The following is a 12659-nucleotide window of genomic DNA, read 5'->3' on the forward strand; positions in this document are numbered from 1 at the left end:
ACAAGAGGGCAACAGAGGACAACAGAAAAACATGATAACTAACATAAATCTAGAAATTACAACAAAACGGGAATTAAACCAATAAATCTAGGAAACATGGAGTAAAGTAAAGCACAACAGAAACAAGACCATGACTGAGTCTTGCAAATTGCATTAGTTTCCCTCATCCTCTTTCACAGAGTTCATCTTTCAGGATGATCTTTGCAGGGACTAAAAAAATAACTCTGCTCTGCATGAATGTTAACGACAGTATTTCTATTGACTGATACACAGACCACCCAGAAACACAGAGGGGGAAATCTGTAAACTGGGAATTGAAAACTCAGTTTCCCCTAAAATGACCAATGGGGAGCAAACAGCAGTGATCATCTGTAAAATAATAATAAAGTTCACTATATAGTCCCTCTATAAAGTGATTGAGGGATTTAGGGGTTAGAGCGGACGTTTGGGCACGGTAAGCTTATATGAGCTATGAGAACAGCAACTTTTAAAAAGAGCGTGCACGAGGAGAAATGTGCTTGTGCACGCTCTCGCACGCGTTTAATAGACATTCTCTCTCAGGAGCAGTTACAGGAATGTGCATTTACTTCTTTTTTTTTTACTGGAGAGGGCGGGTCTTTTAAAAAATTCGCAAAAATCCTCCACAATAACTTAAATATCTGCCCAGAAGCAGCTCAAAATGCATTTGGAGGAGCTGCAGAGATCCACGGCTCAGGTTGGAGAATCAGGGTGCCTGACTTCAATTATGCACTCCAAACATGCTAGACTCTTAAAAAAAGTATTTTTTCTCAGATTTTTCTTTTTATTTGTTCAGTTTTTATTTTTCAAAGCTTTTTAAAATTAAAAATGCTCTTTACGGCTTTTTATTCTTATTTTCACAATCTCTTAATTCCAAGCCTGTTACAAAAACTTGCTCTTGAACAAAAAAATGTTCTTGCAGGTATTCAGGCAGACAAACCGAAATCTGTCTTTGCCCTTCACTCAAAGCTGCCCCCACAAGTGAAGAGAACTGATCTGACACAATTTCAAAAGAATGCAATTCAGAAAAGTCAATCTGAGAAAGAGGAATTTGAAAAAAAGTGAAAAGTAAAACTTATGTAACATTTAAAATTTAACAGTTAAAATTAAGTTAGATATGATAAAAATGAAATAATTACATAATTATGAAAAAAATGATTTCCATGCTGTTTGTTTGCAGCAATTATGGAAGAAAGTTTACTCCATGAGGCGAGCACTGAGCCTTGCTTCTACTGATCACAGCGTATCACTCTTACTGTAGGTATTAAACCTACCTTCGTTAAAAGGCTCCCACTTGTAGAGTCTGCCCATAAAGGGCTGGTTGTTGTAGGAAGAACACTGCAGCGCTCTGATGTCTTTACTGGGTGGAGGACAATCCTGTGGAGGAACAAGAGAAAATGCAAACAAGCACTTAGTGAAGATGAAGATGTCTGCCTAAACATGTAAAAACCATCAGCAAAAACTAACAGCCTCAGTGCCACGCTCTGACAGATGGTTCAGCCTTCAGCCATTTTAGCGGAACCAGACCTCCCTGAAGTCTCTGAACAATCCTCTATTCAGCTTTCGCTCTGATCCAACAAACATGTCATCATTCAACAAAGAGAAAACTGAGACATTGTTCACTCATTTAAATACACAGAGGTTGTAAGACTGACTGGAAATCAACTTTTCACAGATGGCTGCTTCGTCTTTTAGCAAGGTCTCTCTGCTAGTTTATTAATGAACAATTCTCAAGTCAGCCCCAAACCGTTTGGCCTGATTGTTTTTTTCTGTTTCTTATGATTCCATAGACTGAAGAAAGACTAGAGGACAATCTAGATAACAATATGTCCTGTCCAGGGTGAACGTGACATCGTTGCCCTGAATGCCTTGCATACACTGTAAGAACATGAACAGTGTGATTAACTCAACACATTCTATAATCTCTGCAATACTGTTTAAGCGAAATATTCTCATATCCAATACCGAAATCTCTGTGCAATATATTTTTCTTCTATAACTGTACAGTCCTTTTATAACTTTTTTAACATATTTCTTTTCTTTTATTGCATTATTGGCCCTCACTGTTTTGTTTTACATTGTTTTGTACCCTTGAAGAAAAATGACAAATAAAGACTTCAGATTCTTCTGATTCTGAAGTGGATTCCACTTCAATTTCAATTTAATTTATTGCTATGGCGCCAATTCACAACACATGTCATCTCAAGGCACTTTACAGTTCACCAGATCATACAGTCAAATTCATTCAAAGTTTTCTATCTTAGTAAAACCAGTTGATTGCATCGACTCATTGCCTCGAATGCAATCCCTCACACTAAGCACTAGCTTTAAATGCAGTTAAACTTTCCTAGTTGAACAGTTTCCAGCTGGTCTTCACTATCTCAAGGCATTACACTGGAAAAATGATCTAGAAATAAGTAAAAATTTCTTAAATTAGGTGTATTCACCCTTAATTTGAGTAGGTAAATCAGATGATTTGCCATTTGAATAAGTATTTTTACTCTTAGAAAAAGGTATTTACCGGTAGATAAAATGCACTTGAAATAAGACAATGTAATTGTGTTTTCTTATTTTAAATGTAAATGTTCTTGTTCCATTGGCAAAATATGTCTTTTACCTTCTAAATTCAAGAACAAATGCAATTATTTTAAGAAATAATGACTTATCTAGATTTAGATTTTTCCAGTGTAGATCGGTCGTTCAGATGCTGCTTGTAAGTTTTCAGAGCAAGAAAAGTTTCCGTATTTGTTGTTGTTGTATTAGCTATGGAGAACCCAAAGGTTCACAAGCAGAGATTTCATCCCTCCAACTACTTAAGTTTCAGTTCAGAGGATACAGAACACATTTATTTTACTCTGAGTGTGATAGACAAATCTAACAGAAAATATCCAGTTCATGTAGTAATGGCAAATGGTGGGTTAGCAGAATAATAATAATCCCTTGAACTATTCTGCTCATATGGGTATTTATAAAAAGCCTCTATTATCTGAATAATAGGTTTAGCTACCAACTGTAGTTCAGCAAAGTATCATCTATATAATAATGAAGTGTGAAGTGTTGTAACCAGCCAGCTGGTTGGCAGTGTCCATCTCATCAGAACCATTTTAAACCGTATCTGCTCTATTATGCACTAGTTTGAGTTGGTCAGTCAGATAAATGTAGTTTGTGGGTATAAATACTTTTGAAAAACCCGTATCTGTTTTACACTTGAATGATTACAAAGGTAATGTCAACACCAGAAAAACAGTTAACAGTTTTCTGTTGTTTTTTTGACGATACACTAATATACTCCTGAATTCAAGCCACAGGATGTTTTGTGTCTAGAAACGTATTTTTCTGGCAGGTCTTTCCTCTGGATTTTTAAAAACCCTAATAATAGTTATGATAATTATTAAAAAATAAAACATTGTTAACTGTTCTAAAAGGTGACCAGCAGACTTTAAAGAACCAAATAATGCTGCAGTATAAGCGGGCTCCTGTTGCTATACCTCTGTTTTCCTAAAGCATATTTAAACAATATTAATCTTATACAGTTTAATAACCACAAAAAAAGCAAAAAAAAACCCAGCCTTGCTATTGCAAGAGAGCAGACTTTCATACGTTACTGTTGCAGATCCTGTAGTGAGCATGCTCCCCCGTACAGTGGGAGGAAGGCAGTGGGCTGTAAGGTCTCTCTTTATGCAGCTGGTGGCTGGGGGTCGGGCTGCCGGCCTGGACCCCAGCCTGGTTAGCTGAGGCAGGCTGGTAGAGGGGGGCCCAGACTTGATTGTGCCTGGAATGGTGTGTCCTGGGATGCACATACTGCCTGCTAAAGGGATGGAGCTTGTTGGGAGTATCCAGGTTGTTGTGCCCCCTAGCATTGGGCTGGAAGGAAGTGGCTGCAGCCGAGCGTCTGTGTCTGTGGAGGCGAGGGGAACCTGACTCTCGGGCTGAATCCACTTGGTGTGAAGCAATATGAGGCGCTCGTCCGTAGCCATAGTTTCCTGGGACGATGTGGCTCATCCTCCTGTAAGCACAAATGTAGATTGTAAAGCAAACACCAGAACTAAGTCCCTGCTAAAAATCTAGAGTGCTCTTTCTTTTTTTGTACATGGAGTTCAACATACCCCCCCACTCCAACCCTCAGCTGTCAGGTTATTTGTTGAATGGTGAACACAACAGGAAGGAGGTCACAAAGCTGCCAAACACGGGCCAAGCTTTCGATTGTAACTGTGAAAGACTGGCTTTGCACTGGAAGGAAGTCAGATGACCCCCAGCGATGGCACCAGAGTCACTTCTAGTCCAGGCTGCTAAGCAACAGGACACATCTCAGCAAAGACATGAGCTTCAAAACGCCAACGGCTAAAAGAGCTTGACGTTTCAGACAGCTTGCTTTGAGTAGATGGAAAAGGGAAGTTAAAGAAAAGAAAACTTTCTAAGATAATTAATATTTGATATTTTCAGAAGCTGTCACTGATAGAGCTAAGAGAGAGAGAGAAAATCATACACATATCTTATGTATCTGATCTATTAAGATCCAAGTATGAGCGGAAAATTGCCTCTGCAAACAAAAACATCCTCGTACGAAGAGCAGCCATGTTGCTGGTGATCTACTAAGTTAGCTTGTTTAAATGAAATCAGGTATTAAAGCGGTGCAGGGCCCTTTTTAAATGAGTTTTGGAGAAAATGACAGCTTTAAAAGAAAAACAAATCATAATTAGGGCCGCAACTAACAATTATTTAGTTAATCGATCTGTTGATTATTTTTAAGATTGATTAATCGATTAAAGATTTTTTATACAGATTTTAAACTGGGTGAAGCAATCCACTTAAAGGATAACACAGTTTTTTTTTAAATTGGCCCCTGATGAAGCAGACTGAAAATGTTTTGTCATTGTCTCCTTTCTATCTCCTCTTTCTTTCATCTTTTGTCCTTTTTTTCTCTTTTTCTTTTTTCTTCTTCTGTTTTTCTGCTCTACTTACATTGCAGTGTCCATATAAACTGTAAAACTCCCTGCATAATTATAATAAAGCAATTTATATGCATGAAACAAGTGGAGCAGTATGGCAATTGCCATACTGCTCCACTTGTGAAAGGAAAATCTGTTGGGCTCCTTTTGGCATCAAGACAATTATTCTTATTGCCACATTGCCAGACAGGACACTGTAAAAAATAATAATAATAATAAATAAATAAATAAATAAAATAAATAGATAAATTGGCCCCTTGATTTTTTTTATGTTATGACATCATGTTCTACTCACCCATATTAGTTTAGTGTCATTTGGAGCTGTTCCGCAGATATTCCGTTAGGTTATATCCAGTAACGTCTTCCTATGGGCACCGAGTTGAAGGCACAAACTAAACTGTTCATAATTTATTATTTATGATACGCCAGCATTAATAACATGTAGGCGAATCACTGTCCCCCAGAAATCCGCGGTTATATTTTTTATATTTATATTTTCTAAAAACAAAGCGGAGCTATGCCACAATATTCAAGTCAAGATATTTTACACTTATACTGCACACCCATTTGTCTGGACTATATAAAAAACTCATTAAAACATAAATGCGTTATTTAATAAAGCTAGGGTGAACTTTAATTATTTCTGCATTTCAAAAATGGTATTACTGGATAGATGATATGCCTACTATTGTGTATTACTAATAAAGTGGATCTCTCAATTAAGGCTGATTAAAGCTCTACATATTTGGGTCATTTCAGATGGATGTCTTCCTCTTTATAGGTCTGCAGGGAAACTTTCACTTTTCCCATTCTTCCATAAGATGTTTAAACCTGGGATCAACCAGGCTCTTGAGTTAAATATTTACTGTAGATCTGTGATCTGACCGGTGTTTACTCTGCTGAATGATAGCTGGAGAAAGGCACCAGACCCCCTGTCACTCTGCAGGAATAAGTGATTATAGACAACGGATGGAGAAGTTAACAGTGCTTTGAACTTCTTCACAATTTTCTCAAAGTCTGACCTTTACTAAAAGCTGTATCTCTGAAAAGATTTAAATGCACAGAAGGAATTTATTACATTTTTAGGTGGCATTGATCTGAAGGCAGTTGTCTTTATCTTTACTTGATTTATTTTTCAATATAAACAAGGTTAATAAAGATTAGCTTAGTATTTTTATCTTTAAAACTATGTCACATATGGCATAAATTTCCAACTTTATGCTGGTTGCAGAAGTCTGTTCATCTCTCATTGATTTAGGGCAGGTGTGTGCCAAAAGAGAGAAAACAAAAACAAACACACCGAAAAGTGGGCCCTGGGGATCAGTGTTGAAGGACCCCTGATTTTCTTTATTAAAGAAGAACTATTTTCTTTCATTCCATTTATACATGTAAACATAACTTGAATTGTTTAGCTACCTGCGTTGGCCTAGCCTGCTCTGTTTCTCTCTCCTTGCCTCTCCCCCGCTGCTTGTGTTGAAGGCTCTGACTCCACTGTGGCGTGGAGCGGCAGCGGGCTTCAAAGCTGAGATGACACGGCCTGGTTGCTGGGGCAGAACGGCAGCTCCTCTGGAGAGGAACTGAGTGTAAACCGGCAGACAGGGCCTCATCTGTTCCTGTACTCCTTTCCCACATGTCCGGGAGCAGGCTGACCAGGGGCCCCAGGTGCCCCAGGCACCCCGAATTTCCCCATACGATGCCCTTAACTCCTGTTGAGACTTTGTCCGCTGAGGAACCTGTATGGAGGCAACAAAACTGAAGATTAGTGGTTGCAGCTAGATGCGGGAAAGTGGAACAGCACCATTTGATGTGGAGGCCAAGTACTGATGGGAAGCATTCATCAACAGCTCTTTAATCTCTGCAGATCTCTCACTGGAAAACAGCTCAAGTCAGTGACCTCATCTCCTCACCATGAATATCCAGATCTTCCGCCCCTCTACCTCTGTTCATGAAGCAGACCTCTGTTCACCGTAATAAAACCCTGATTTGGCTGGGTATCCAGCATCTATTAGTGGCCGATCCCCGATTGGCTACCTGAATAGCTCCCTGTTGACTCTAGTCTTCTATTCAACTGCGCCAGCAGTGATCACTGCGCTCACTGTTTGAGCAACCCTGTGCCAAACCAGCATTCTGAGTAGAAATCTTGCTTTTAAGAAGCACTTTGTCTCTTTTTACATCCCCCTCCCTGGGCAAATACATGGCCACAGAAAAAACTCAGCTACTGGTGACTTTTATTGGATGGAGAGAGAGAATGCCAGAGCGGCAGGGGGAGTTGGCAGTGAGCTCCTCGGGTGTCAGTCAGCTCTGGTAACCATTGAGCAGGACCTCAAAACTCCCCGCCCCAGGCTTCTTTACTGCTTCAGCTCAATGCCACTGTCATCTCCGGGTCAGCCTCAGGTCACACAGCTGGACTCTGAGGGGAAGCTCGTGGAGTTTCCTCACAAAAACTGCTTTCCAACAGCTAACTGAAGGGGCTATCCACACATCACAGAGATACAAACCCAGACTTCTTCCATGTTCATCTGGTTCCTGGAGGGTTCAAGAAATGGTTTACTGACAGCCAATATCCGCCTTCTCTGTTTCACTACTCCTCACCACAAGATCAAAGGTTATGAACTGAATAAGTTTTTCCCAGTAGGTACTCTTATAGAGAGTAAATGTGAGACAATTATTTCAAAGGTAGCATCATATGCTGCTGCATTCAATATAACTCAAAATGTAATTTATTTGATCCATTTGCTTCAAAAAGGGATTGAATACACAGAGTGTGATATATTTCAAGTGTCCTGTATTTAGAGGTGGATAATCCAGGTAGAGAAAATAAAAACTCTTACTATTTTCCTTCATAATGTTCACTTAACCAGGGCGATTATATACAGTGTCAATGTTTTAAGGCTGTTGTGGAAAGTGTTCTCAAAAGGTAGAGACATTCAGTACAACTCATCGAGTTGATTGGGTAAATCACCAAGTGGCACAAGCCTTCCATGTCAAGATTCTAGCCAATCACAGCAGCAGAATCAGCTGAGAAACATCACATTCTTGATTTGTTTCATAACTAGCACTGATAAATCAAACTCTTGCGAAAATCTGGTCAGGAGGAATGAACAAACATCCAAGGGCGTAGGTTTGATTTCAACTTTGGTAGGGACACTGTTGGTCTGATGACATTGGTCCTATGCAAAAATGTGCATGCTCGTTTTTTTATGCTTGACGTGAAAATCAGGGTGTATTTCGTTTAAAGAGAAAAGCAGCATTTCTTGCTACATTTATACAAATTTTATAAGCACTACACACACTAGATGCTGTTTATCAATGACTGACGCTTTACTGGCTCTGATGAATGAGGAAATAGGACTTAATTCCACTTTGAAAAGGTTTGCATTTGAAATTACCATAAGACAGTAGGTAAATCTGTGCCTATGTAACAGAATATAGTCTAAATATGTCTGTTATATGTGGATTTATACTTTTTTTTGAAGATATAGAATTGTGCAGAGGTAAACAGAGGTAAAACCCACTCTTATCTTTTAAATGTTCTCTTTGTATCATTAAAACAAAACAAAATAATAGATTCAAGGGACGCCAAATAAATGTATTGTATTTAGATGAGCACTGGAAATACATGTAGAAGAGGGACTGACACTGAGCATTTAATATATTAACTTCACTCTAGAAGCTCTACATCTAGGCTGTAGTTGCTCTTTTTAACCCATTTCATGTATTTTATTTATGGCTGAAACAATTCATTGGATTAATCAATAATAGAAATAATGTCAACAAATTTAGTAATCGATTGATCATTATGGAGTATCGAGACTCTAAAAGATGTCTTTAGCTCACCGCGCGACCAACTTAGAGCAAGAATTATACCAAAATTGTAAAAAACATAAATAAATAAACATTTTCCATTTTAGATAAAACATGTTTTCGTCTGTCAATATTCCCCATTCCAGAACTCCTCTTCTGCTGCAACAATGCTGTATTGTAAATTATAAACAAGGTATTCACAACTAATTGTTGGTAGGGACAGTTGGGTCCGTCCAAAGTTTTGGTAGGGACTTGTCCCTATGGTCCCTATGCAAACCTACGCCCATGCAAACATCTTTCCTATCCACAAAGAAAATCACGTACATTTGTTCGTTTGTATTCCATCTAAAACCAGCGCAGCCATCTTTGTTTTACTTCAGTCTTCAACTCCTGGTTGACATGTTGGAATCATACATGTCACTTCATTGCTCTGAAACATTTCTCTATCGAGGCTAATGCATATGTTAGTTTCTGGCTAGATGTATTTTAAGGAGTTTGTTAATTTAAAAATCTCACAACAATTCGTCTTACTTGCAAGGTGATTATTATCCAGCTATTTTTTATTATTGTTTTACTACCCTTGACCTTCTGAGGGATGTGTCTTTGAATTTTGTAATAAAGAAACCCGGTACTTGATTAGGACTCCTTTTACCTGAGTTGCTGGATTACAGCAGAGTGCCAGTGCTGATGTGTTAGAGAAGCCTGGGTCTCTTTACCTGCAGCCTTTAGCTTATTTGGCTCTAACGTCTCTAACCTTCACTTTGAGAAAACCCCATAAATGTATGATTCACTGCAGGGATTAGATCAGGCAAAATGTGTAGGCCAAACAGACTTGGTGATACCATGGTTATTAAACCAGGTACTGGTACTTTTGGCAGTGGGGCTCAGTATTCATTCCAGCTGGAACATGAAAGCAGCCTCTTCATAAAGCTTGTCAGGAGAGGGAAGCATAAAGTGCACTACAATTTCCAGGTAGATGGCTGCGCTACAGCGGACCAGCACCAGAAGATGACATGGCTTCCCCAATCATTAGCGACTCTCCAGACTTCTCATTTCTACTGTTCCCGGGACTCTTGGAGTTTGGTGTTAAAATCAAATGCTGAATTCATCTTCATCTAAAAGCAGGAAATCAAGCCAGGATCCAGTGAAGTCCAGATGAGACTAAGCTGTTGAATGGGATATGCTTTGCATTCTTATATGTCTGTTGTTGTCACACATTTAACTTGTGCCCATTTGTTAAACACACTTTTTTTCCTTCCACTCAGCCTGCTTAGCAATGAGCTTTGGAGATTTGTCCTCACTGTAGAGCAGCTAGTGACTGTTCACAGTCTTCCTAATGGCTGTAGAGGTCATAGAATAGCTAAGACTATTTTTCACTGTATCATTCTGAATTAATTTTATGCAATATAATTGTCTAAAACACATTAATTTTTTCAGTGTAAGGTGGTAAGAAGAAATCATTACAGTAAAAAAAAATGCATAATACACCTACATAATTGAATTTCTAGCATAAAGAATCCTGTAATTTATTGTCCTGTAAGTTTCAAACTTCTCTCACCTTCCTGTGATCTGCTGTTTGTTGACACTGCAGGAGTTGTGACCAAAGCAGCACCAGATATAGTCTGCAGACAAAAGAGAGAAGTAATCACATTATAAATGCTCTATAATGACCCTGTGTAATGCAGCAGAATCAATATGATGCAAAGAGGAAATGAAATCGAAAGCAAAACAGAAAGCAAGTAAGAAAATTACCTGACAGTCCAAAACCTGACTTCTAGCATGGTGGCGCCTTCCACAGAGTTGGATGCTGAGTGCAAAAGGAGAAATTGTGGTGCCATATAGTTCATGTTATATGTTAAAGAAAACCTTTTAAACCTCTGCACTTATCGTTAACTCCTCTTTTTTCTTCAACTAAATCATTCAGCCTGAACACAAACCCTCGGAGTCTGGCAGAAAGTCTTTAAGTCTTCCACCCACTTGACCATGTGAGTTGACCTGTGACCTCTTTGGCTCCTAATGAGGGAACTCCTCATTAGGACTCCCCCCCACCCCCAACCCCCATCCTTTCTAGCAAACATCAGTTCTGAAATCAAGCTGGAAAAAGCATTTCTGAACCCAGATCATTTAACTCTGCCTTGATTTAAACGTTTCACTAAATACTAGACTACATAACAAGACCTGGATATATTAATAATAGATGAGTACATGTTTTCTTTAAAGTAAAAGTTTTAAAAAGTGGAAAAAACCTATATTTGTCTAAAAAAATAAGCAGTTACTAGAATTTAAATCAAATTTACCTGCAGCTTTTGTATGTCTGCTGTTTATACTGGTGTTTCGTTTCCAATAAGTGCAGGTATCCTCATGGTGGAAGCATTAATCCGGAAAAAACTGCAGGTTTTCCACCTGAAATCCTGGTGCAGATCCATGTGACCCAATGAAGCCGTGGTGAGAGATCTGGAGCAACTGGATCAATCAGACAGCAGGCTCTGGGTGCAGCTTTTCAGCGAGGCTCCAGCGGTTCTGTTTTTTTTGCACAAACACAAGGACTGTAACAGTGAGCTGAAACTGACACGGCAGAAGTAAACAGCCTGTGCTGCGCCCCCCTGCCTCAGCCAGGCTGCTCCACTGGGTTCTTTGAGCTGTCATGTAAAAAATACGGAGGTGGGAGTCTCCTGTTGCTCTTTTTTTTTCCCCCAGAGTGAGCACTTGGATTTGTCTGAGCGTGAAGGAGAAACTCAGTAGTTAAGGGTTTTCAGCTGCTTGGCCACATACACACTCTGACACTCCCTGCTCCACTTTATGATGACACATTTGAGCAACTATCAAACAGGCTGCATTGAGCATTATTGGGTTTCCTTTTTTCTGTTTTGCTCAAATGCTCAGCCAGTATGTTGAAAAACACTTGTATTACAGTGCCTTGGAAAAGACCACAGTACCTGTTGAACTTTTTCATTATTTATTACAGTATCATCAAAATAGCAATGCAGTGCCCAACTGTGAAGTGGGAGAAAATTGAAACATGCTTTTTGATTTGGGGGGAGGGGGGGATAAAAATCTGAAGAGTGTGGAGTACATTGTTTATTCAGCCTGCAAGTAAACATTTTCAAAAACAAAAATCTAAGCAAGGCATATTTCTTCAAATAAAATAATTTTCTCGCGATTTGAGCAGGTAAGATGATTTGGCAATTGAGTACGATTTTTATTGATATTATTAAATAACAAAAAGCAACTCTGTTATATGAAGTCCATGATATTTAATCATCATAGTTTAAGGCAAAAAATGCTCAATCCATTAGGGACTTATATTATTTCTCTTCTCAGATTAAAGGCAAATATACTTCGTTTAAGAAAACTATAGTAAATTTAGACTTTTTTTTGCATTGTAAAGTCACCTTTCGAGGGTTTCTTTGCCCTGCAGAAGGACCCCACTAGCATGATGCTATCATCACAATGTTTCACAGTTGTGATGTATTAGACCCTGCAAGGCTGCCAGCCATTGAGTGGCTAAACCAAAATAGCAGAAGATGCCTCAGTAGTGTGCAGGATGTTTTGTTTTCCAACTGACGGACTATTCACATCACGGCTAAGGAGAAGAAAATTTAACATTTTGTTTGTATTTTTTGATTGGAATAGTAGAGAATTTCTGTCCACCAGCAAAATGCAAGCTAATGTTAGCTTTAATATTTGCTGCAGGTGTTCAACAGCTATGAAGACTAACCAAGATTTTGCCTGCAATTTTTAAGGCTATATTTCCATAGTCAGGTCTGCAGAAACAGAGATAAAAATATATATATTAAGAAATTGTTTTAAACGTTATACATGTGGACATAGTTTGGGATGGATGGATGGATGGATGGATGGATGGATGGATGGATGGATGGATGGATG

The 12659-nt window shown here is 38.8% G+C and overlaps 1 protein-coding gene across 2 annotated transcripts in view; it reads right to left on the reverse strand.

The window, feature by feature from the left end:
* Nucleotides 1-11396, reverse strand: part of thsd4 (thrombospondin type 1 domain containing 4) — a 64565-nt gene extending 53169 nt beyond the window's left edge. Inside the window, exons 1-6 of one of the 2 annotated variants that reach the window (XM_015382988.1) lie at nucleotides 11069-11396; nucleotides 10524-10578; nucleotides 10330-10393; nucleotides 6384-6700; nucleotides 3619-4024; nucleotides 1293-1395 (exon numbers count right to left, since the gene is read on the reverse strand). In XM_015382988.1, coding sequence (XP_015238474.1) covers nucleotides 1293-1395; nucleotides 3619-4024; nucleotides 6384-6700; nucleotides 10330-10393; nucleotides 10524-10552 — 919 coding nt within the window. In that variant the 5' untranslated portion in view covers nucleotides 10553-10578; nucleotides 11069-11396. The remainder of the gene's footprint in view (nucleotides 1-1292; nucleotides 1396-3618; nucleotides 4025-6383; nucleotides 6701-10329; nucleotides 10394-10523; nucleotides 10579-11068) is intronic. The other variant, XM_015382987.1, reaches the window with a different exon arrangement.
* Between the last annotated feature and the right edge of the window lie 1263 nt (nucleotides 11397-12659).

Source organism: Cyprinodon variegatus, unplaced genomic scaffold, assembly GCF_000732505.1.
Source record: "Cyprinodon variegatus isolate N-32 unplaced genomic scaffold, C_variegatus-1.0 Scaffold271, whole genome shotgun sequence".
Lineage (NCBI taxonomy): Eukaryota > Metazoa > Chordata > Actinopteri > Cyprinodontiformes > Cyprinodontidae > Cyprinodon > Cyprinodon variegatus.